This window comes from Delphinapterus leucas, chromosome 4 (assembly GCF_059928025.1).
Source record: "Delphinapterus leucas isolate spDelLeu-1000000601 "Yukka" chromosome 4, BTC_Dleu_Yukka2, whole genome shotgun sequence".
Classification (NCBI taxonomy): domain Eukaryota; kingdom Metazoa; phylum Chordata; class Mammalia; order Artiodactyla; family Monodontidae; genus Delphinapterus; species Delphinapterus leucas.
This window is the reverse complement of record NC_143132.1, coordinates 277,764-301,430: the sequence shown is the minus strand read 5'-3', so window position 1 is coordinate 301,430 and position 23,667 is coordinate 277,764. Positions and strand designations below refer to the sequence as shown.

The window sequence follows — 23,667 nt, the reverse complement described above, 5'->3', positions numbered from 1 at the left end:
AAGATTTCATTTTACTTCCACGATTTAAATTTTTATTTAAACTTTAAATCTGAAATACTTGTCTTCCCGTGGTTTTATTTATTTATTTATTTTCCCCTTGGTTTTAAAGTATTATATCTTTAGCAAAGTTTGGGCTCTTTTTCAGGATTTTAGCCTCTCATTTATGAATGATATATATATTTAGAGAAAAAGAATATAGACTTATTTTTTTAATTACCAAGAAACAGAAAGGAGTATAAATCTGTAGAAAAGTAAGAGAAGTGAAGCCCCGTACAAGATAGCAGCGTGTGACGTGTGGCTGGGGCCTTGGGACACCAGGCCACCCGCTGCCCCCGGCCTTGCACCTCTGCTGTGCGGTAGTCCCACAGACAAGCTCTGGTGTCTCCTCCTACTTGGGGATTAGACATGGCTGTTAGGGCACGTCTGTGTAATCAGATCACGCCTTTCAAATTCAGAGTTCAATGCTATGAATGCTTTTTAGGAAGTCTTTCGTACATTTGGGCAAATCTTGATGACATATCCACTGGAAACGTAATAGATTTTACTTTATTCTTTTCATTCAACGTGGTTTGAGCACCTAAACTGAAGTGGTGATTCTACTCTCATCCTTTATAAGTGGGGACACCTGCTTCTCAGGTGCCTTCTGGGTGAAAGCCTGGGGGTCGTTGTAATCCTGGGGTTACAGTAGCCAGGGTTCATCTTGACCCATGACTAGCTCTCTTTCCATCCTTGCTCAGTTGGTCTGTGACTGTTACAACGATGGGGAAATCTAATAGCCTTCTTATAATTGGTATTTTTAAGGAAGAAAAGTATAAAATGTGAATGCCTAACGGTAGAGTATGTGCCTGGTTCTGTGAAATGCTGCTTTTCACGCTCGGTTTTGCTTGTAGTGCAGCAACCAGATCCAGATCAGCCGAAGCCTGAGGGCGGCCAGACGGCGGTGCTGAAGGGGGAGCTGCTGGCTGTGGGCAGCACCTGGCCGCCGTCGCTGCTGGCCACCTTGCAGCAGTGGGGCACCACGCAGCCCAAAGCCCCGTGCCTGACCGCCCTGGATACCACGGGGAAGGCCGTCTACACCCTCACCTATGGCAAGTGTCAACAGAAAGCAGCTGGGCGCTGGCTAGCTGTGAAATATTACATGTCGTACAACACAGACGTGCAGCTTGAGGACCATGAGAGAACAGATTCCTGACAAGCTGACACAACTGGCAGGGAAACAGAACCTCGCCTCCCCCCAGGGGCCCCTCCCGGGCCACTGCCCTTCCCCCACCGGGGGACCACTTCCTGCCTGGTGGTTTCGAGAGTTCACATCTGTGTGTGCATTTCTGAACAGTGGAGTTTAGTTTTGTCTCGTTTTGAACTTTGGACGCGTGGCGTCAAGCAGTATGTGTTTTTCGTGTTTGGCGTCTTTTGGTTCCATTCTACGTGTTTATGTAACACGAATCGCATGCATTTGGCTGGACATGTTTTCACGGAGCACTCAGCCCCGAGGCACTTTGGGCCCCCAGGCCGGCGTCCCCCACAGCCGAGGCCAGCGCCCTGCTGACCGCTGGGTGTGAGCCAGTCCGAGGTGCTCTGGGCTGCGTCTTGCTCAGCGTTGTCTGAGGTTCATCCCTGTGCTGTGTGCTGCGTGGTCAGTTCATTCTCGTTGATGGACGGTATCTCATTGTGAGAATGCAACGTCTGAGCTCAGCGGCAGGTGGGCGTCTGGGTTGTGTCCTCTCCGGGGCTGCTGCGTGTCAGGCTGTTGTGAACGTTCTCTGTGGGTCTGAGGTGGACGTGTAGGCGTTCGTGCTGCTGTGGGCGTAGGACTCGCACGTCAGCTTCAGGACGAGCTGGCGAGCTCTTTCCACGCCCCCAGCCCTGGGGGAGGAGTCCCAGCACTGGATACTGCCTGTTCCCGTTCGCCTTCCTTGAGGGAGCATCGTGGTGTCCGGTGCCTGGTGCTGAGGGTGCTTCTAATGTGCTTACTGGCAGCTTGAACACCTCGTTCTATGAAGTACCCAGATCTTTGGCTCATTTTTCTGTTTGCTTGCTAATGCTTTTTATGTTTCAGATACACACCTTTTGTCCAGTACATGTTTTGCAAATAGCTTCTTCCACCCTTTGCACTGCCTTTTAACACTTTTAATTGTGGCTTTAGATGAATAAGAAGCCTTAACCTAGGCTTAGGTTAATGTAGTCTGATTTATCTGTTTTCTCCGTTGTTTGTGCTTTCTGTTCTGTGTAGAAAGTCTTTGCCAGACCTAAGGTCACAAAGGCATTCTCCTCCTCCGAGTCTTCTTCTGAAGACTCGTTCTACTTTTCACACTTGTTGTTATGATCCATCTACAGTTTAGTTTTGTGTATGGTGTGAACTTGGACTCATTTTCTCTCCTATGAATGGAATTGACCCACTATCATTTGTTGAGAAGCAGCCCTTCCCCCAGATACGGCTTTGTCATCCGTCAGGTGAAAGCTGTACTTGTGGGTCTGTCCTCTTCACCATCCGTGCTTGCTGAGTTGCTGGAGCTTTACGAGTCTGTGTTGGATGTCAGTCCTCCAGCTCTGCGATTGCGCCTCAAGATTTCCTTGACTATTCTTTTTTTTTTTTTTTTTTTTTGCGGTACGTGGGCCTCTCACTGTCGTGGCCTCTCCTGTTGCGGAGCACAGGCTCCGGATGCGCAGGTTCAGCGGCCATGGCTCACGGGCCCAGCCACTCCGTGGCATGTGGGATCTTCCCGGACCGGGGCACGAACCCGTGTCCCCTGCATCAGTAGGCGGACTTTCAACCACTGCGCCACCAGGGAAGCCCTCCTTGACTATTCTTGGCCCTTTACATTTCCAAGTAAACTTACTTATTTATTTTTGGCTGCGTTGGGTCTTTGTGGCTACAGGTGGGCTTTCTCTAGTTGCGGTGAGCGGGGGCTACTCAGCTACTCTTTGTTGCAATGCGCAGGCTTCTCACTGCGGTGGCTTCTCTTGTTGCGGAGCACGGGCTCTAGGTGCGTGAGCTTCAGTAGTTGTGGCACATGGGCTCAGTAGTTGTGGCTCGCGGGCTCTAGAGCGCAGACTCAGTAATTTTGGCGCATAGGCTTTGTTGCTCCGTGGCATGTGGGGTCTTCCCGGACCAGGGCTCGAACCCGTGTCCCCTGCATTGGCAGGAGGATTCTTAACCACTGCATCAACCAGGGAAGCCCTCCAAGTAAACTTTAGAATCAGCTTGTCCATTTCCAGAAAAAAATCCTTCTGGGATATTGATTGGCAGCGCACTGAACCCATTGTCCAGCTTGAGGCGAATCGGTGTCGTTGCATTTATGGGATCTTCCAGCTCATGACCCTGGAATATCCCGCCTTTGAAGGCCTACTTTAGTTTCTCTCAGTGACGTTTTACGCTTTTGGGTCCAGGAGTCTTGAGCTTCTTTCGTTAGATTTATTCCTATTGTAATGGAATGATTAAATTTTTCTCTACTCAATTGTTGCTTGTAAATAGAAATGCAATTGATCTTTTAAATGGTGACTTTGTATCTAGTGATCTTGTTAAAGTGACATATTAATTCTTTTTGGTCTATTAATGAGTAGTTTTGGACATCCTGTGCACAAGTTGAGCCCCTGTGGGCAATGACGGTGTTGCCTTGGCCTTTCTAGTTCTCACACCGTCGGTTTCCGTTCTTGTCTCACTGCACAGGCTGGAACCGCCACTGCAGTGTGAATCCTTCTCTGTCTCAGGTGGAAAGCAGTTGGTCTTGAAGTACGCTGTTTACTGTAGCTTTTTTGCTTCTTTTATGGTAGAAATTCTTTGTCATAATGAAGTTCTGTTTCTAGTTTGCTGCAAGTTTCGCACCACGGGTTGGCTTTTTCTGCTTCATCGAGCTGACCATACAGTTTCTCTGCCCTCCTCCACTAATTTGATGAATTACATTGATTAATTTTCAAATGTAAAGCAGCCCTTGCATTCGTGGATTAAATCCCACTTGGCCAAGATATCTTTTCAATAAACGCCTGGATTCTAGTTGCCAGTATGCTGTTTGGGGTCTTCGCGCCTGTGCTCGTTAGAGAGATGGCTCTGTAATTCTTTTGTTTTGTATTGTTTTTGTTTTTGTTCTGCGGTACGCGGGCCTCTCACTGTTGTGGCCTCTCCCGTTGCGGAGCACAGGCTCTGGACGTGCAGGCTCAGCGGCCACGGCTCACGGGCCCAGCCGCTCCGCGGCATGTGGGATCTTCCCAGACCGGGGCACGAACCCGTGTCCCCTGCATCGGCAGGCGGACTCTCAACCACTGTGCCACCAGGGAAACCCTGTAATTCTTTAAGAAAGGAGCTCGCTGCGCACTCATGAGTGTGCTTTGCTGACAGCCTCCACCTGGAATTCAGCTTCCGGGTGCGGGTTACACGAGGCATTGGGACCAGGCCTGTGTTCCATTCAGCACAGACTTCCCTTGTGAGGGAGCCTGCAGGGACTGCGGCCGGACGGCGTCACCCGCATTCACTGTCCCGCACTTCCCGGGAGCCCTTCTTGTGCCTCACTCTGCCTCGGTGCTTCCTGAAGACCCCAGCCTGTGGTCCTTCTCTCCTTGTCTTGCGTTTTAAGTCTGTATCCACTACACCCGTAAGACACCACTCACTATTCTTGCTTTTTAAGTCAGGAGTCGTGCTGTTTTTTCTTTCCTTTGCAGAATGTTCCTTCCTGCCACTCCGCGTTTCCCACTGTAACCTCTCCTGCTGGCCGTGGGACTGCCCGCATCTTCCTTTGTGAAGGCGGACAGGCATCTGTCAGCACTCTGAAGACTTTTGTGATATCTTTTGAGGAGTGAGATGCCAGATTATTGCTCCTCTCTGGATGAGGATGTGTCTTTTTCCCTGTGATAGCTTTTTGGCTTTGGCTTGCATCTGTCTTACTGTGATGTACATATTTAGCTGTTATGTTCTTTGAAAGTTTCCTGCTTGGGGTCCACAGGGCTTCGTAGATCAATGGAATGGTATCTTTCATCAGTTTTTGGAAAATTATAGCCATAATTTCTTGATATAGTGCTTCTTCCCCATTTCTCTCTCCTATCCTCCTGGGAGTCTGATTACATTTATATTAATACCTTTTCTGAGTCCCACGTGCCTTTTTTATATTTTGCTTTCTTTTTTAAAAAAGTAATAATTGATTAATTTTGGCTGTGTCGGGTCTTAGCTGCAGCATGCGGGATCTTTCATCGTGGTGCGTGGGCTCTTCGTTGCAGCCCACAGGCTTCTTTCTAGTTGTGGCACGTGGGCTCTCTAGTTGTCGCATGCAGGCTCAGTAGTTGTGGTGCACGGGCTTAGTTGCCCTGCGGCATGTGGGATCTTACTTCCCCAACCAGGGATTGAACCCGCGTCCCCTGCATTGCAAGACTGATTCTTAACCACTGGACCACCAGGGAAGTCCCATGGCATCCTTTTTATATATATACTTCAGTTTGGAGATTTTCTGTTTTCCTTTATTCACATTTTATAAAACTGGTGTGATCTGTGTGACCCTCTCCTCTTGTGGGGAGGTCCCCAACCATGGGTTTTGTCTTATGTGGCGACTTGGGGGCTCTGCCTGGCCTTTCAGAGGTTTCCACCCGCTGTGCATGGCCCCGAGATTCAGCAGACTCCTCTTGAAGCCCCAGTCTCCGCGCCCCAGCAGCAGCACTCCGAGGGGCGCAAGGCCGTGAGATGTTCGTCTCCTGTGGGTGCCAGACGCTAAGCCCCGCCCCCCCGCTTTTGTAAGAGCAGCTGCCGAAGGTCAGCTCACCTCCCAAGGGTTTCCCCAGGGGTCTTAACTCCTCTAGTTGTCTTTGCTGCTTCCGACAGATGGTTTTGCATTTTATCCAGTCTTAAGTCATTTTGGGTGCGAGTGCTGGTCTGCCACCACTGCTCTTTCCTGTGTGGAAGCAGAGTCTCTGACCTTTATGCTTTTAAGATTCATCCGTATCATTGTGTATAGTTGTAGCTCATTCATTTCTGTTGAGGAATGAATATTGAATATTTCAGAATATATGTCTCCATTATACTGTTGATGGACTTTTGGGTCATTTCCAGTTTTAATTGTTACAGACAGTGCTACCGGGAACATTCCGGTATGTGCTACCTGGTGTGTAAGCGTGCATTTTTGTAGGGTATGTACTTAGGAGAGGAGGTGCTAGCTAGTTCTGGGATTATGACATCTTTACATTTATCAGATAATTCCAGACTTTTCCAGTTTGCACTTACCTGATCAGTGTATGAGTCCCACCTTCTCCCTGTCATTGGCAGGCTTATTAATTTTGGCTAATCTGGTGAGAATATGGTGACAGTCGTTGTGGTGCTAATTTGCCTTTTCCTGATGACTAAGTAGGTTGAGATCTTTTCCTGTTTTTGATCATTTGGGTTTTCTCTTTTGTGAAGTGTTGTTGAATCTTTTGCACATTTTTATACAGGGTTATTTGTGGGCGTTTTGTGTGTTCTGGATGCCAGTCCTTGTTGGTGGCTTACTGTGCGCCCTGGCCGCCCACGGCCCTGCAGCAGGCTTCCCTCCTCCCCTCCTGGGCTCTAGCTCTGCTGTTCTCCCACCGGCGTTTAGACTTGCCGCCCACCTGGAGGGAGTTTAGTTTGCGTGTGTGGTGTGCGCCTGGCCTCCAGGTCAGTTCTTCAGGAAAGATGGCAGTTGTCCCGTTCTTGTCCCCTCGGTGCTACCTGTGTTGTAAGTGGAGTTGTCCACACGGGGGTGGGTCTGTTTGGGGTTTTTTGTTTTATCACGTTGATTTATATTCTACCCTTACGCCAATAGCACGCTCTTTTTTTTTTTTTTTTTTTTTTTGCGGTACGCGGGCCTCTCCCGCTGCGGAGCACAGGCTCTGGATGCACAGGCTCAGCGGCCACGGCTCACGGGCCCAGCCGCTCCGCGGCATGTGGGATCTTCCCGGACCGGGGCACGAACCTGTGTCCCTGCATCGGCAGGCGGACTCTCAACCACTGCGCCACCAGGGAAGGCCTTTTTTTTTTTTTTTAAAGATTTTTTTGTTGTGGACAGTTTTTAAAGTCTTTATTGAATTTGTTACAGTGTTGCTTCTGTTTTGTTTTGGTTTTTTGGCCTTGAGGCATGTGGGATCTTAGCTCCCCAACCAGGGATCGAACCCACACCCCCTGCATTGGAAGGCGAAGTCTTAACCACTGGACCGCGGGAAGTCCCAGCCACGCTCTCTGAATTGCTGTCGCTTTATAATAGTCTTGACGTCCATTGAGAAAGTCTTCCTGTCTTGTCTCCTTCTTCCAGAATGTCTAGGCTTCTCTCGCCCTGGTATTTCAGTGTCAGTTTGTGTCAGGTGCCACAAACACACCTGTTGAGGTTTTGGTTATCGTTGCCTTGAGCAGTTTGAGGAAAATTAGCACGTTTGCATTACGGTGCCTTCTAGCAAATGGACATAATAGGTTCCTCCATTCATTCAAATCTTTTTCAACCTCAGTACTGTTTTATAAGTTTCTGGGGGGAGACTTTGCATATTTTTTGTAACACATTTTCTTAGATATTTGGCATGTTTATTTAAATCTTATTATAAATAGTATCATTAAAATTTTTATTTGCTGTTTATTGATGGCACATAGATATTAAATGCTATTTGCGTATTGCTGTTATATCTGATAGCCTTGCTAATTTCAGTTATAGGATTCATGATATGTGCAGTCACGTCTTCTGCAAATAATGACAGTTTTGTTTCTTATTGTTTTACCTTCTCTGCCGCTTTCACCCCAGTCGCATTGGCTGAGACTTTCAGTAAAAGGCAGCTGTCCTTGACTTACTCCTGCTCTCTGAGGGAAAGCTTTCAATATCTGACCATTAGTTATGATACCGCCTGTGGAATTTTTAAAGATGACTTTTAACAATCACATTAAGGAAGTTTCCTTTCATCCCAAATTTAAGAAGGATTTTTAAAATCCTGAATGGTAAATTATTTTAGTTTTTTTCACCTTTATTCTGTTAATGTGACAAATTATGTTGATTTTCTGTTAAACCTCTTCGCATGGTTGCAGAGAGGTCATGATGCGTTTTTCTTTTTATAAGTATCTGGATTCAGTTTGGAAATCTTTACATGTTACAGTTACAGCTATTAACATCTTGAGTTGACCTTTCTATTTAGGCAAAGGCAGCGGTGTTTTGAGTTGACTATTTTTCTCATTTATTTCTCAGGCCCCACAGTTCACTTATCTCACAACGTTGTGCCCGAGTTTAGACTATTTACAGCAAAGGGCGTGTGGTTGCCGCGTGGTTGCCCAGGGGTGGGGAGGGTGAAGGACGGCTCTGTCTTCCTGCGTTCAGCACCGCACGCGCAGGGTGAGTGGGAGGGCTGCTTCCGGTTTGGGGTGGACTCAGGCGTTTCTGTCTTCCTCCCCCTCTCCCCCTGCCCTTCACTGTCCCGCGTATCATGTGCCGTGTTCCTCAGGGAAGCACCCACAGGGCTGGGCACCTTCAGGAGGGGTCCAGACGCTCCCCTCCAGCCACCCGTGGCTCTGCCAGGTTCCCTAACATCTCCCTGACTGTCTCCTCTTGAGTGAAAGCAGAGATGAAGATGGAGCCACCTCATGAATTGTTGCTGTAAAGGTTAAATGATTTATATGCCACTCTTATAAGGGATATAATTGAGACACATTCAAAGACATGAAAGCGCATTCACAGTGCAATGTTGATTGAAAAAAGGGTGAAGTATGATCCCATTTCTTAAAAATTATGCATATGTGTGTGTGTGTGTGTGTGTGCGTCTGTGTGTATACATATATAACAGAAAGAATGCTTTTTTCAGCTGGCTTTTCTACATTCTAAATTTTCTATAATAAAATGCTGTTTTACTTTTCTGTTAAAAAAATAAATCTGTAAGTTGTTTTTAAGAGAAAACTTCATTGCAGCATTGTGCAAAATAATTATCAATTGGAAACTACCTGAATTTCAGCAATAGAGTAATAATGGGATGTTAATGGGATGTTATGATTGCTACATTAAAATGTTAATTATTAGTTTCTTAAATTTTACATTGCTTAGTATTTTTATTTTATTTTAGGCAAACTTTGGAGTCGGAGTTTAAAACTAGCTTATACTCTACTTAATAAACTGACTAGTAAGAATGAACCACTACTTAAACCTGGAGACAGAGTAAGTAACCAAATGCACCTTTGTTGGAGTGAGTGAGAATGGAGACTAAAAATCTGTTTCATTGACATCAGTGTGCTCTCAGTTGTTCAGATTTACAGCATTAATACAAGGGATTTAAGTCAGCGATGAAAACATATTAAATGTGGAAAAAGTTTTTGTTGATGTAGGTAAAATGGTCGTTCCTTTTATTCTCCCTTATTGCCCCTTTCCTGATTCTTAAACCTCTTTTCTCTTTGACTTCATATGTGTTGATTTTAATAAAAATATTAATATCAGATATTAATCAGTGCTACATTTCCAAAGCTTAAGTTTTGTGAAGAAACGTTGACCTTACTTTGAAACTCTGTGTGTTTTATATTCATCTCCTTCCCTCTTCCATGTGGCCAGAACAGAACTCAGAGGAGGCTTGGGGCTTAGTTCCTCGTCCTGCACTGCCCAACATGGTCGGCAATAGCCACAGGGGGCTGTTTAAATTAGCCCAAATTAAATGAAATTAGAGTTTTAGTTCCTTAGTTGCACGAGCCCCATTTCCAGGGTTCAGTCACTGCGTGTGGCTGACAACTAACTACCATATTTGATAGCTCGGAGAAAAAACGATTCCACCATTGTGGGAAGTTCTGCTACACAGCACTGCTCTAGGCAAACTGAGCCAGACTTGGGGAACCCTGGTGTAGCGGGAGGTCCAGCGTGGTGAAAGCCAGCATACTCAGCCGTGAAATCCCCAGTGAGAAAGGTTGCCTGAGGTCAGGTCACCCAGCAGGGAAGCTGTAGGTTGACAGGATGGTGTGGGGTTTCAGACTGCTCTCAAGTGCCTCAGTCTTTAATGTGGACCAGTAGCCAAGGACATTTATGGACCACGAAACTTCAACATGAAAGAGCACAACCAAAGGGCAAAAAATGGGGAAAAAAAGAAAAGGGGAAAGTGGGGGGAGGGAGGGAGGAAGAGGAAGCAGACCTACTTGGAGGAAAGCTAGATACAGAAAACAGTTTTTTTTTTTTTAAATTAGTCTTAATATCCCTGGAGATCTGAGGTGAAGATATTGCTCCATAAATCAACAAGAAGATGCTAGTGGGGGAGACCAAGATGGAAAGTAGGAAGGAAAAACGGTGCAGATTAGACTTGATCAAGAAGGCCGACATCTGACTAATAGGACTTCCAGAAAGAGAAGGGGGAACAGAGAGTAGAAAGTTTTTAATGCTAATGATGATGCAAGACTATACCCCGGAGCGGGGGGGGGGGGGGGGGGAGGGGGGTGAAGGACCGGCAGGCGGTGCGGGGACCCCCACCGAGGCGCTTACCCCAGTGCTGCGTAGGGCAGGGTGCAGGAACCTCGCGGCCTCCTGGGGAAAGTGGGCTGTGCACAGAGGCCAGCAACCCCGGGGGCCTCAGTTTCTCAGTGTGGCACTGGGGGAGACAGCTGTGCTTCGGAAGCCCAGAGGGAGTGCGGTCTTCCTGGGCAGTTGACGGATGTGAGGGTGGGGCACCGTTCTCAGACAGGCAGGACTCAGAAGACTGGGCTCTTTCTTGGGAAGCTCACAGAGGGAGCGCTCCCACATACGAGTGAGTGGTCCGAACAGGAGAGCCACCAGGGTGGCCCAGGGTGACTGCGAGCTGCGGGCGAGGAGCAGCTGGACAGGACCAGAAGGGCGAGGCCCCAGGTGGGCAGGCTGGTCAGCAGCTGGTGAAACCCAGGAGCTTACCTGACTGGTTGGCTATTTAGAAATACTATTGACAGGTTTGACACACCCAGCGGGGCGTTTCCGAGCAAGCTGGCCGGTGCACACAGAGGAAGGGAAGCCGGTGAAAGAGACAGTGGCTGTCACCACCAGAGAGAAGGGGCACGCTTGGCTGTAGAAACGTAAACAGTACAGGAATGATTCCTTATGATACCTGGCGCTTTAGAACAAACCTCTCGGAACCCCTGACTTATGTTGTGCTTTAAAATGACTCTAAGAATCACAAATTTCTTTCTCTTGAAGAAAGTTCTTGCAAGGACAAGGACTTCCAGATACTTCATTGACTTGCAAGTGAATCCATGTAATTGGGTTAATTATAAAGGATTGATGAAATCACAGTTAGCGATTGATTTAGTGATTGGAAATGAATGGCAAGTTCATCCTCCTGTGATAATATACTTTATAAAAGTGAACAAACACAACCTTTATAACAGATTCTCTAAGGACATGTATGTTCTACCAGACATCCAGTCTTGAGGCTAAAGGTCACAGTTCTTAATCGTGGGACAAATGCTATTAACACCAACTTTCAAAGGAGATCTTTGCCGTTTTCAACAAACTTATTAGAAACTTGATTTCCAGTCCTCAAGTACAGAATTTTGATACAGATACAGCTTAAATTTTGTCTTATGAAGTACAGGGTTATTAATTATCCAAAGCCCTCGAAGGCCCTGTGTTGATGGTCCCCTCAAATACTATTCTGACTTATGTAGGTTTCGAGCACACTATTATTACAACATTTGGGACTTAGAAAAACCTCATCCCATAAATGGCTTTTAACTTAACCAGACATTATAAGAAATGGGAATTGGGATGATGGGAGAAGAGAAAGGTGGGGAATGAAGAGGGCTCAGTGTTTGTCTACAGTAACAGGAAATAAAACACATGTCCAAATACCTTCACACGTAAGACACGGCAGTGTGAGCATAGTATCGAAAAAGATGAGAGCAGTTGGCAAAAAGAGGATATAAAACATGTTAAAAGTGGCTGTCTTGGGGAGTGGGGAAGGGTGATATGGGTGTTGCTTTTCGTTAGTACTTTTCGTCATTTTGATTCTGTGTTTTAAAACTTTTTTCATAAAAATAAAAATGTAAGGTGAATGTAATTTAAACAGTGGCAGCATGATGACCAGGTGGGAGCAGGGAGTGGGCCCCCCGTGGAGACTCTGAGAGGGCAGCTGTAGGGGTCTTGCGGAGTTCTCTGCCCACCACCCTCCTCTGTTAATGTTTCGGCCTTGAGCGAAGGTCTGTCCAAGTAAAACGTTGGTGTCAGGATTTTTTCTTTTGGAAGACCTTTTGATAGACTTTGATTCCTGGTTCCCTCCTCATGTCCAGTTGTTTTTCACCTGGGCTACTTGATGGTGGGTGATGGTCCATCGCGTCCTTCCCTGAGTCGCTGCTGCCCAGATGGTCAGAGTGGACGGAGCTGGACCTAGACCCCGCGGGCAGACCCAGCTGCGCTTGCCTCTAGCCCCAGGAGTTTAACATTATTTTGTCGCGTGCGAGGTAAAGACTGTAACCTAAAGACTGTGTATTAGAAGTTACATGGCTGCAGACACTTAAGGACCAAGGGTTAGCACTCAAAGTAACGTTTTCTGTCTCAGCAGCAGGCATTCAGATGACTGAATTATTCACCAGTGGATTTCACGGTTTTCCTTTGTACTCTCGTAGGTGGCACTGGTGTTTCCTAATAGCGACCCTGTCATGTTCACTGTTGCGTTCTATGGGTGTCTCCTGGCAGAGCTGGTTCCTGTCCCCATCGAAGTGCCACTAACAAGAAAGGTAGCAAGCGCGGTGCAGGCCCCAGGTTCACGGTCTCTGAGGCTGCGTCCTGAAGTCCACGTGTCCATTCGCAGGCCTTAGTCTCCTCACTCCAGGTGCCGTCTGGAGCCGGGGGACAGGCCGGCGGGTCTCAGAGAGATTAGAGCAGCTTCATCTCCAGACGCTCCTTTTATGTATCTCGCTGGTGACAAGGGCACTGGAACAGCTGTTGGTGGGGCCAGTATCACTTGCTTGAATTTCCCAACAGAAACTAACATTTTCTCCTCCAATGCATAGAAGTTGGGATTTGATGAGGTTTTGTTAAATCATTTCTCAAAATGGTGTGTTTATTGATAATAACTTTCATTTCTTGGGGATAAGTAAATCATTACAGAGATGCCTTTTAGCTCACTTCTAAGTGATAGTTTTAAACATATGACATTCTCTTGCGTTTCTGTTCACTTCCATAACAGCGAGCAGCTTTCATCGCTGACAGATGACTTCTGGCCGGGGCAGGGGGCGGGTTGCTGGTGTTCTAGGTAGCTATTACATTTTAGGTATAAATACCAGTAATCTGATTATTGAAGAATAGATCATTTTAGGAGTAGATTCAGCATGTATTTTAGAAAATCATAGTTTTCTATGGTATCCCAGTGTTCAGGCAGTTGTTCACATGAGCATTATCAGCAAGAAATATTCAAGAATCCCAAAGGTGAAGCTTGTGAATAAAAGCAGTATATCCCAAAGGACAATATATGATGAACAGATACTCGAATACCAGGATTCTTAGGGTAAAACTAGAGTTTGTAAAATTTATAAGAAGAAAATGATAAAACTCTACTGAAGGACCTATTCTGTGTGGAAATAATTAAGATTGCTAAAGGTTAGGCCTGCCCATATTAATCAGTAAATTTCAAACACAAATCAAGTGTAAATTTCAATGCTGTTATGTTTGGAGTTTATTAAAAAGGTATTAAATGTCATTTGCAAGAAAAACGTTTGAGAAATTAGCCCATTACCCAGAACTTTATATGTCATGGCAGAAAATATATCTTTCAAATTTAAAAACAATTGTATTTTATTTGGATGAAAACATGGTATATACCTATGGTATATACCTACACAGGGCTGAATTGTCCTAATTTTCCACGGGCTGAGAGAAAGCGTTCTGCTCTGTGTGAGCTGAGCACCTCTGCCTTCTCTGTTTCTGCAGGACGCTGGCAGCCAGCAGGTCGGGTTTCTGCTGGGCAGCTGTGGCGTCGCCCTGGCCCTGACCACGGACGCTTGTCAGAAAGGCCTGCCCAAGGCCCAGACCGGAGAGGTGGCGGCCTTCAAAGGTGGGCCTGTGGGCGGGCAGCATGCGGCCCAGTTCTCTGCCAAACCGGGCCCTCGGGCGTCCTTTCCTGTCAGTGACTGTTACAGAGACGGAAGGGCCTTCAGGAAAAGCAAGGCCGTGTTCTAGGCCTTGGGGAATCTTGCTCCTCGCCTGGGTCAGGCTCTCGACCTGTGCTGTCCAGCCTGGGGGCCACTGGCCGTCAGACATAAGTTCATAAAGGTTCAGTGAGGCGAGGCTCCTCAGCTGTCAGCAGCTCGGGCTGCACGTTGGGCGGCAGAGGCGCCGTTGCGGGGAGCAAAGACTCCTGACCCTCGCCTCTGCCGTGTCCCTGTCTGCACCCTCACAGGTTGGCCCCCCCTCACCTGGCTGGTGATCGACGGGAAGCACCTGACTAAGCCCCCCAAGGATTGGCACCCATCGGCGCAGGACGCGGGGGCCGGGACCGCCTACATCGAGGTAGCCACCTCGCCTGGCGAGGCTGAAACAGACCCCCGTGTTCAGGGCTTGTTCCCCGAGTGTAGCTGCTGATGCTTAGATCACAGGCAACAGCTTCTGTGCTTTGCCTTCACCCCAGAAAGATGAGGTGCCTTGTGGGAACTCACTGAGATCCTCCCCTGGGGACCAGCCCGCGTGCCCTGTCGCCCTCGGTACCTGCCCAGGGTGACCCGACTTCAGCTGAGGGTGTCACCTCGAGGGCCTGGGCGCGAAGTGCGCTCCAGTTGAACCGATGGTTGGTGAAGGGGGACGGCCTCCAGAGACATCGCCTAACGAGCTTGTGCTTTTGAAATCTTTCAGTATAAAACCAGCAAAGAAGGCAGCACCGTGGGGGTCGCAGTGTCCCACGCATCCCTGCTGGCACAGTGCCAGGCTCTGACCCAGGCATGCGGCTACTCAGAAGGTGAGGGTGTGGGGCGGCTCTCCAGCCGGGCACAAGGCACCTGGACGCTGTCCGCGTAGCATCTGCTGTTTAATCCAGGTCGTGCGGCTCGCGAGCTCGGGGCCTCTGCTCTCCTGGACAGGTGGAGTTTGGACATTGGCGTTACAGAGCGTGAAACCCACTCACTACCCATTGGTCTGTGCCCAGTGGGCTGAGGGGCAGCGCATTTTGCATTTTCTTATCGGGGCACACTTTTTCGTACTGTTTTCTGTGGCTGGCTTTGGCTTAAGCTGTCACACACTCAGATGTACCAGTGGAATATTTGTGGTCAGGGCTTGTCTCTTGGCAATGTACCGGCAGCTCCCCCTTTACTGTGAAATACCAGCTATGTAACGTAGAGAACTTTACTTCTTTCCACTAAAATACTGGAATTGAACAAAACTAGGAAGTAAATTGAGTGGTATGTGTAAAATCTGAAATATCAGTGTTTAGAAGCAAGGGCTAGCTGAGGGCACCGGGCAAGACTTCGGTAGACATTTGGAAAAGGATTTTAGCTGTGTTCAAGGGCCTGCGTAATTTTTTTTTAATTCTATCAAATCAGGTCCCCCGGTTTTCTTTTTCTTCTGATCCAGTGCTAACCATACATGTATCACCTATAACTTGGGCTCTTTAGCCAACAAGGGAACGTGTGTACAGTACTCTTAGCAGAATGCAGCAGCATTTCCTGGCACACAAACCAAACTTCCTATTCACTGTTGGGTGTTCCTCCTGTGGGTGCGCCTGGCAGCCCCAGGCTCTGTCCTCTGCCTGAGCTCTGAGCTCAGGGCTGTGCTGGAAGCGGCCCTGGGACCCCAGCTACCGCTGCGCCCTACAGCACGCTCAGCACAGCCTCTGGGAGAGAGAGTGGGCAGGAGGGAAGGAACATCTCTGAAGGGAAGTGACACGGGGAGCCTGTGACATTTCCCGGGGCTGCAGGATGACGTGAGAAGTGGGGGTGTGCGGGCGTAGGGTTGAGAGGTGAGAGACCCGCCACGGTCCTTCATCTCCACATCCAAGCCTGCAGCCTCTGGAGTGTATGCTGCTCCCTGTGTTTCCAGATTAGTGATCAGCAGATTCTCCGTTTTAATCCACAGTTGTATGACCTTCTACTTTTATGTTTTTCCAGTAATTTGAATAACCAAGTAACTTGATAACCAAGATTATTGATTGATTGGTGCATGGCATTTGGGAGCGCTGTGTATCTTTCCTAAAACTCTTATATGTTGATGATGTAATCATCTCAGGGTTTCTCTGAAAATGCACGTGACTTGTGAGGAGGGTCACTCCCCACAAGCCATGGTTAAACACGTGGTTTAGCCGTCTTTGTCCTCTTTCAGCTGAAACGTTAACAAATGTGCTGGATTTCAAAAGGGACGCCGGCCTGTGGCACGGAGTGTTAACAGTGAGTGCTGTGTCTAAACGACCTGACTGTTAGAGGGAGGGCCGCTAAGGCTTCACGTCCGTGGGTGACACCGAGCCCTATCGTGGCTGATGGAGAAACCCTTAGTCGTGTTGGTGTGAGCGGTGTCTCTGGACTGAGCTGTCCTCTGAGCAGAGCTCTGATGCTCTCTGTGCCTTTCCTGGCGGGGCTCGTGCCCAGCCCCGACCGCTCGTCTCTTTGCAGAGTGTCATGAACAGGATGCACGTGGTCAGCATCCCATACGCGCTGATGAAGGCGAACCCACTCTCCTGGATTCAGAAAGTGTGTGCGTATAAAGGTAACGGAAATAGCACCATCTCTCCATTCATCCTTCATTAGAGAAGCCTCTTTGAATTCATCTTTGGCGATTAAGAAAAAATAAAGCAGCATGCAGAACCGCAGGCGTGTGTGGGCCGGGGCCAGGCTCCCCTACAGCTGTGGTGGGTCTGAGTTGCCAGCGCTGGGGAGCTGGGGGGTCGTGGAGGACAGCTCTTCTCTGCAAGGGCCGTAGACTCCTAACTTTATTCTCTCACAGAAATGCTCCTAATTCTTAGTTCTTGAGGTGGTTTTCATTTGAAGTTAGGGCTCTTCAAGCTACCAGCAGCAAAGCTGTTTACTCAAAGCGGCTTATGACCCAGAGTGAGGGGGCTGCCCGTGGGGCCCAGCCTGCCCTGCTGTCCACCTGTGGTCAGTCGGTGCTTCCCCAGCACGGCCACACCTGCGTGGTCTGAGCGTCCCTCTGGCTCTGCTTCGGCGGAGCTCGGGGGCACCTCTAGTCACCCCTGAGGGGGACTCGGGCTTTCTTCGCACTGACTTGTCCCGGGTGGCCGTGTGCTTGCCGACTGCACCGATGATGGTGCCAGTTACCGATGTGGACGTGGGCCGTGCTCTGTGGCGTGTTGGGCGCTGTCTCTGTTTACCCTGCCTAATGGAGGAGAACCAAAGTCCGGTGGGGCATTTGGCGGGTGCCTCTGCTGGTGAGAGCAGGGCCGGGAATGCGGCCCAGCCCGTCTGTTCACATCGGGGGCCTCCCCGCAGCCCCACGTCCCCGGGGTCCCCAGCACAGGGCAGGCCCAGCCTCACGGCTGTGGGAGGGGCAGCTCGAGAGGGAGGGGCAGGTGTGGGGAGAGCAGAGAGGCTCCGAGAGAGAATCAGTTGCGAACGAGCGAGTTGATTTCTAGGTAGACTGGGCGGGGAGGCCGGGCGGCAGGGAGCACGCGGCCTGCTCTGTGTGCACGCGCCCCTGACGCAGGCACGTCCCCGCCCCCCCCGCAGCCCGGGCCGCGCTGGTGAAGTCCCGCGACATGCACTGGTCGCTCTTGGCGCAGCGAGGTCAGAGGGACGTCAGCCTCAGCTCCCTGCGCCTGCTGGTCGTGGCCGACGGTGCGAACCCGTGTGAGTACCGCCTGCCCACCCCCGCCCCCGCGGGCCAGCCGCCGGGGCTCAGGGCTGAGCCGGAACGTGTTGGGTGCCCCGTGGACACGGGTGCGTCTCCTGCACTGTGACTCGGGGTCTCGTGGTGACTCACGGGTGCGTCTCAGACGTGTTTGTCAGGCCTCTCCGTTTAAAGTGGTTTTGACACAGTGGACGGGAGGTCCGTGCCTGAGCGGGTCTGACCAGAGTGTAGATACAGCCAGAGCCCGGTTCAGGCTCCCAGCCTGTGGCCTGTGCCCCACTGCGCTGGCTTGGCCGCTGCGCGTTCCCGGCCGCCCCGTGTCCTCCCGGGGAGTTTTCTCACTGCTTTAACACCTGTGTGTCACTGTTCGTGCACTGAATCCGCCCTGGACCAGAGGCTGCCTTTCATCTAATACCCTGTCCAGCTGTGGCCCCGACACTCGGGAGGGCACCCTACATTCTAGCACCCCAAAGCCTCTCGTTCCCTCCACCCACCCCGAACCCCGAGGGCCCCGCCGTCCTGCCTCCAAAGCACCAGGAGCTGCCGGCTTCTCCGACCCTCCACTGCGGTGCACCCGTCGAGCCACCAGGAGCCCGTCCCGGGGCTGCTGCCCCCCAGACCCCAGGTCCCACCACTCCGAGTGCCCGTCACTTCCCTGTAGCTTCGAGCCCTCTGGACGGTCTTGTGTGTCCTCTGCTGGACACAAGGACCCATGACCAGGTCCCCTCCTTCCCTGGAGCCTCGCTGTGCAGAGAGAGGGTGCAGGTCATGGTGCAGCCCCGGGGCCCCAGTGGGTGCAGGGCTGTGCTGACTCAGGCCCTGAGCGGGCAGCACCCAGCCTCCTAGGAGCTGAGTTTTCGTGGCCCGGTGACACTGGCGGAGAAGCAGGGACAGAGAGCTAGGCTGTGCCCGCAGGAGAGGCACGGCAGGGCTGCTTGGCAGAGGCTGCAGCTCCAAGGCACGCCCAGGAGAGGGCGCGCACGTGGCCGGGGCCTCAAGCGGTGGAAGGTTCGGCTGCGGCTCCATTAGTGCCCTGGGTCACCTCCCCTTTGGCAGAGCTGCCAGGAGGCGGGTGAGGCCGTGGGTTAGACCTCAGAGACAACGCCGGGCTGAGAGTTGGCTGCTTGTTTGCTGGTGATTTGAGAACGCGCCCTGTTTTTCATGGAAAGAGCCCCACCCCCTCCCCATGAGACTTTGACTGTGAGGTGGAGGGGTGCAGCCTCCAGGCCCGGCGCCGGGCGTCCCCCACGCCGCGTGCCCGTCGGCCTTGCACTCAGCTCTTGCGTCCACTCTGTCTCACGCAGGGTCCATATCCTCCTGTGACGCGTTCCTCAACGTCTTCCAGGCCAGAGGGCTGAGGCCGGAGGTGATCTGTCCCTGCGCCAGTTCCCCGGAGGCGCTCACGGTGGCCATCCGCAGGTAGACCATGCTGTAGACGCTTAGTTCTTCCTCGTTCAGCCGAATTACCTGTGGTAGCAGATTTGGTTGATCTGTTCCTGAGCAGGAGAAATCGAGAGCAGCGACCGGCCCTGGGCCCGTTTCCCAGGTGTGTTGGTGCTGTAATGGGGCAGCCCCAGGTGCCACATCCAGCAGCCTGTGTTGGCCGCATGTCCCACGCCGGCCTGGTTTGTGGCGCAAGTTTGATAGCGGCTCCCTGGGTCGCGATCTCTGGATTCTTGCAGCACGCGAGCTGGTTTTCCCGGGTGTTCCTCCGATCAGGAAGGCCTTGTGTCCCGCAGTAAACACTGCAGCCAGGACTCGCCCCTATTCCGGGGCAGGGTGGCCGGCGGCCAGCGCGCATCAGCTGTGGACGGGGGTCTGTGCCTGTGGGACCCTTGACCTCCCAGTGGTGCCCCCAGCCCCACCGCCCCCAGGCTGCATTGTCTCTGGGCTCATCCATGTCGCTCTGCAGGCCTCCGCAGGTGTGCCCCTCGGCTCACCTTCCTGCCCAGGTCGTCCACGCTGCCCTGAGCGCCATCCTCGGGTAGAGGGCAGCGTCCTCGCAGCTGCGGGTGACTTAGTGTTAATTTTCCACCCTCAACTCAAATTAGCCTCAGCTGTGGTCTTGTGTCACGTCTGTGTATTTATAAATAGTGGTGTAAGTGATGGTAAAACTTTAGTAACAATTAGCAGTGGAAACAACGTGTTTATTCTTCACAGACCATGAGGTGTTCTTCGTTCCTTTGTTCTATGGTGATTTCTTGTGCTCAGCAGAGTAGTGTTTTCCCGCTGGAGAAGATGTGACATTTGTTTCTCAGTATCCTGGTTCCTGCTGCTGCGAAACTAGTCAGGCCCAAACTTGGCGTCGCAAACAGCAGCAGTCACTTTCCTCCCTCTCCTGCTTCCCACGGTCAGGGGTTGCGAAGGGCTGCTCAGGGCAGTTCTGCCGGTAGTTTGATGGTCTCGGGCTGGCACGGGCTGGGGAGTGGCCGGCGCTTCGTTGTTCCTGCGTGCGGTCCCAGGCTCCTTCCCCTGGCTTTGGTGCTCGCAGGCTTGCTCCCAGGAGGCGTGTCGCTCTGCTCACCTGCTGCTTGGGGCTCCGGGGGATGTCCCAGGACGGCCTGGTGGAAGCGTCCTTGCGGCCCACAGGGGCCCCCTGCAGAGGAGTGCGTGGGGTGGGGCGTCGTGCAGACCTGTGGAGACACATGCTGCCCCCCAAGGTCCTGCAGCCAACGTCCCCACAGCCGGCGCAGACGGGCACCTGGCTGCTCATCGTCCTGTCGGCAGGGGGCCGTGGTCCCACGCCCACGGGCTCTTTCCCCTTGTCAGTTAATCAGTTTTGTTTCCAGGCCGCCTGACCTGGGGGGCCCTCCTCCAAGAAGAGCTGTGCTGTCGATGAGCTGCCTCAGTCACGGGGTGATCAGACTGGACGCGGAAGAGAAGCTCTCGGTCCTGACGGTTCAGGATGTCGGTCAGGTGATGCCTGGAGGTGAGGTCACAGCTGGGGATGGTCTTGTCCTGCGGCCGGGCGGCAGCAAAGGCTCTGGAGCACGCGAGCACCAGAGGGCTTCAGGTGATTCCCCATGTGAATTGGGATTTTAATTAGTAACATATTTTTTGCTTTTTGCCTCCCTTTGTATCAAGTTAAAGTTGTGCTGAAATACGAGGTGTGTCTATGGCCTGTGAACCGGACTCTGGTTCTCCACCGTTGGGGAAGTAGTGCCAGAGCTCGGGTTCTGGGTGCTCACTGCGCACCAGGCAGTCGTCACGCCTCTCTCGAGGCCAGGCGTCAATCTCAGGCCCCTGGACGTCTGCAGGTAACCCGGTGATGAGACTGTCTCTACATCCTGACAAGGGCCTGTTAGGGGAGCAGCGTGGCCCTGAAGGTTCCCAGGGATCCCTGTGCTCCCGGAAAGGCCCCGGGCCCAGATGACACATGCGTCGCGGGGTGTCTGTGCCGCCGTGGCAGCCAGCGAGCGCAGGAAGGTGACGGCGCTGTGCCCTGAAGCTCCCCCGCAGGCGTGAGCACACGCGGGACCCTGCGCAGGGTCATGGGGGAGAGTTGAGAGCAGAGCCGGGCCCGGGAGGCCCTGTGGCACTGAGTTGGGGAGCGCCCCTCACCGCAGTGACCCCGTGGCTGCTCCAGCTCCCCTCCTCCCCGTGCTGGCCCTCCTGGGCTCCGGGCAGCTGCCAACCCACCTGGGCGCCTCCGGAGAGCGGCCCCATCTCTGCGCCAGTCGCCCCGTCTGCTGCTCTCCGGGGTACAGGGCCTGCGTGGGCGGGGCGTGAGCCGCCCACCCTCGGGGACAGGCTGGGAACCAGCGGGAGGGCCACGGGCCGCGGTCTGGGCCTGTGCGTGTGCCAGAGGTCGGACACGTACAACAAGGCGGGACGTTTGAGTTTGTTTCTAGTTCCACTTTCTTAGAAGCGTGAGTTGTGTTTTTTCCTTGCATAAGTCTACCAAAAATAAGGACTCAGCGGTTCTGTAGAGGCAGGAACTCCAGCATAAACATTTTATGAGGGGTAAAGAGCAGGGTCCTTCTGATTTTTAGTTGTTATGTGGCGAGCACAGTAATTCTTTAAAAGATGGTGAAATATTGTAATAGGTGATTCTTTTGATTGAAAGTATAAGGACTTTCGTTTTATTCTTAAACTTGGACCAGGTTCTGTGTGTGTGCACACACTCCCTCAGGCACGTGTGTGCTCCCTCAGGGGTGTGTGTGGTGTGTGTGTGCACGTGCTCCCTCAGGGGTGTGTGTGTGTCTGCGCACATGCTCCCTTGGGGTGTGTATGTGTGCACGTGCTCCCTCAGGGGTGTGTGTGTGTGTGTGTGCGCATGCGTGCACACGCTCCCTCGGGTGTGTGTGTGTCTGTTGCCGGGATTGTTGCAGGCCTGAGTCAGTGAGGACCTGGGGGGTCTTGTTTTCGGCAGATGCGCAGCCTTCTCTGTGTCAGCCCCAGGGTTGTGTTAGCACGGCACGCCGGGGTTGTCCCTTTTGGTCTGGTTGTGGCGTGGGCGGGGTCTCTGTTGTATTAGAATGCAGGCGAGTGCACGGATCTGGGGGGAAACGCACACAGAGCAGCGCCACCCTCCACTGCCTGCCCTCCTGAGGCTCTGGGCCACAGGCGGCCGCATCAGTGGGCATGCTGCTTGGTGAAGACAGAAGGGGGTCATGGGGCCGCGGGAGGGGCCCACGCTCGGGTGGGGTCGTCAGACCTGGTGTGGGAGCCAGCCCGAAAGGCAAAGGTGTGAGCGGATGGCACCTCCCATCTCCTGCGGGTTCAGGAGGGCGGTGCCGGTGGGGACGACAGAGCCCGCGTGACTGGGAGCGTTTCTGTCACCTTCAGGTACCGCGTGTGGAACATGAAGGCTTGTGGCCAGAGGGGTGTGAGTGTCCAAGCCTGGAGCACACGAACTGTTCGTGTCCACCCTGCAGAGGCCAAGCCCGCGGGTCTCTGGGGATGGCCCATCTCAGTGTCCTCTTTGTTCGTGCCCTTGAGGGTTGTTTTCTCTCTTTAGCTAACGTGTGTGTTGTGAAGGTGGAGGGGACCCCTTACCTCTGTAAAACCGATGAAGTTGGAGAAATCTGCGTCAACTCCAGCGCGACGGCGACAGCATACTATGGGCTGCTTGGGATCACAAAGAACATCTTTGAGGTCCGTGCCTGGTCCCTACTTTGTGCAGAGGTCGAGTCCGCAGCTGCGGAGGGGTGGGAGGGGACAGTGTGGCTCTCGGCAGTGCCCGCTCTGGCAGGCCAGCCCTGCGTGGGCGCCTCATGGCCCTGACGGATCCAGGTTGGCCCGGGGAAGCTGGCCTCTGGGCTGGAGCCGTGGGGTCGTCAGGAGAGTCCAGCGAGTGCCCCCCAGCCCCCAGGCCGGGACGGGACAGGCCGGGAGGGGGAGCACGGGCCGTGGAGGCCAGGAGCCTGAAGGGGGTCTCACCAGACGGCAGCGACTCTGGCCCTGGTGGGAGCCCCTTCCCCTCCAGGGAGACGCGGTGATGCCCGTCTGAGGAGCCACGCCCGGCGCGGGCAGCGCATGCCTGGCCCTCTCTCTCGCCCGCCTGCCGCTCGCTTGACCCCTGTGGACCACGCCTGACCTTGTCCTCCCCACTCTGTGCAGACTGTCCCAGTCACGGCAGGGGGCGCACCCGTCTGCGACAGACCTTTCACCAGGACGGGGCTGCTGGGCTTCATCGGGCCTGTGAGTATGTCCCGCTGGCAGCCCTGGGCCTGCAGATGGGCTCAGAGCTGGGGAGGGGTGCTGCTCTGCGTCCCCTGTGCACGGGACCGCCCCCCCCCCCAACAGAGTCCCGGCCTCCAGGACGTCACTGGGGCCGAGCTGGGGAGCCCTTTCTGTAGCGCAGGAGCATCAAGTCCTTAACAGACTTCACCCTCAGCTGCATTCCCATCTCTGACCTTTCCGGTGCTGATGCCTGCCCTGGGTGCCCCCTCGCCCCGCCCCGAAAGCCTGCCAGGCTTAGGGCCTCTTCACCCCTGGTGGCCCCTGCCTGGGTCTCCCTGTCACCGTGGGCAGGGGGCCCGCTGGCCCT

At 52.4% G+C, this 23,667-nt stretch overlaps 1 protein-coding gene across 13 annotated transcripts in view; it reads left to right on the top strand.

Moving 5' to 3' along the window:
• The window catches only part of DIP2A (DIP2 acetate--CoA ligase A), a 91,760-nt gene that overhangs the window by 39,179 nt on the left and 28,914 nt on the right, over positions 1 to 23,667 (top strand). For 9 of the 13 annotated variants that reach the window (XR_016392926.1, XM_030760895.2, XM_089910076.1 and 6 more), the window contains 13 exons: positions 891 to 1,088; positions 9,019 to 9,110; positions 12,518 to 12,628; positions 13,821 to 13,944; positions 14,290 to 14,399; positions 14,739 to 14,841; positions 16,197 to 16,261; positions 16,484 to 16,577; positions 17,555 to 17,674; positions 18,980 to 19,094; positions 20,465 to 20,688; positions 22,636 to 22,772; positions 23,238 to 23,318. Coding sequence is in view for 12 of the 13 variants with exons in the window: in XM_030760895.2 (XP_030616755.1) it covers positions 891 to 1,088; positions 9,019 to 9,110; positions 12,518 to 12,628; positions 13,821 to 13,944; positions 14,290 to 14,399; positions 14,739 to 14,841; positions 16,197 to 16,261; positions 16,484 to 16,577; positions 17,555 to 17,674; positions 18,980 to 19,094; positions 20,465 to 20,688; positions 22,636 to 22,772; positions 23,238 to 23,318 (1,574 nt within the window). In the remaining variant the exon portion in view is untranslated. The remainder of the gene's footprint in view (positions 1 to 890; positions 1,089 to 9,018; positions 9,111 to 12,517; positions 12,629 to 13,820; positions 13,945 to 14,289; positions 14,400 to 14,738; positions 14,842 to 16,196; positions 16,262 to 16,483; positions 16,578 to 17,554; positions 17,675 to 18,979; positions 19,095 to 20,464; positions 20,689 to 22,635; positions 22,773 to 23,237; positions 23,319 to 23,667) is intronic. The other 4 variants (XM_022597064.3, XM_022597066.3, XM_022597072.3 and 1 more) reach the window with 2 other exon arrangements.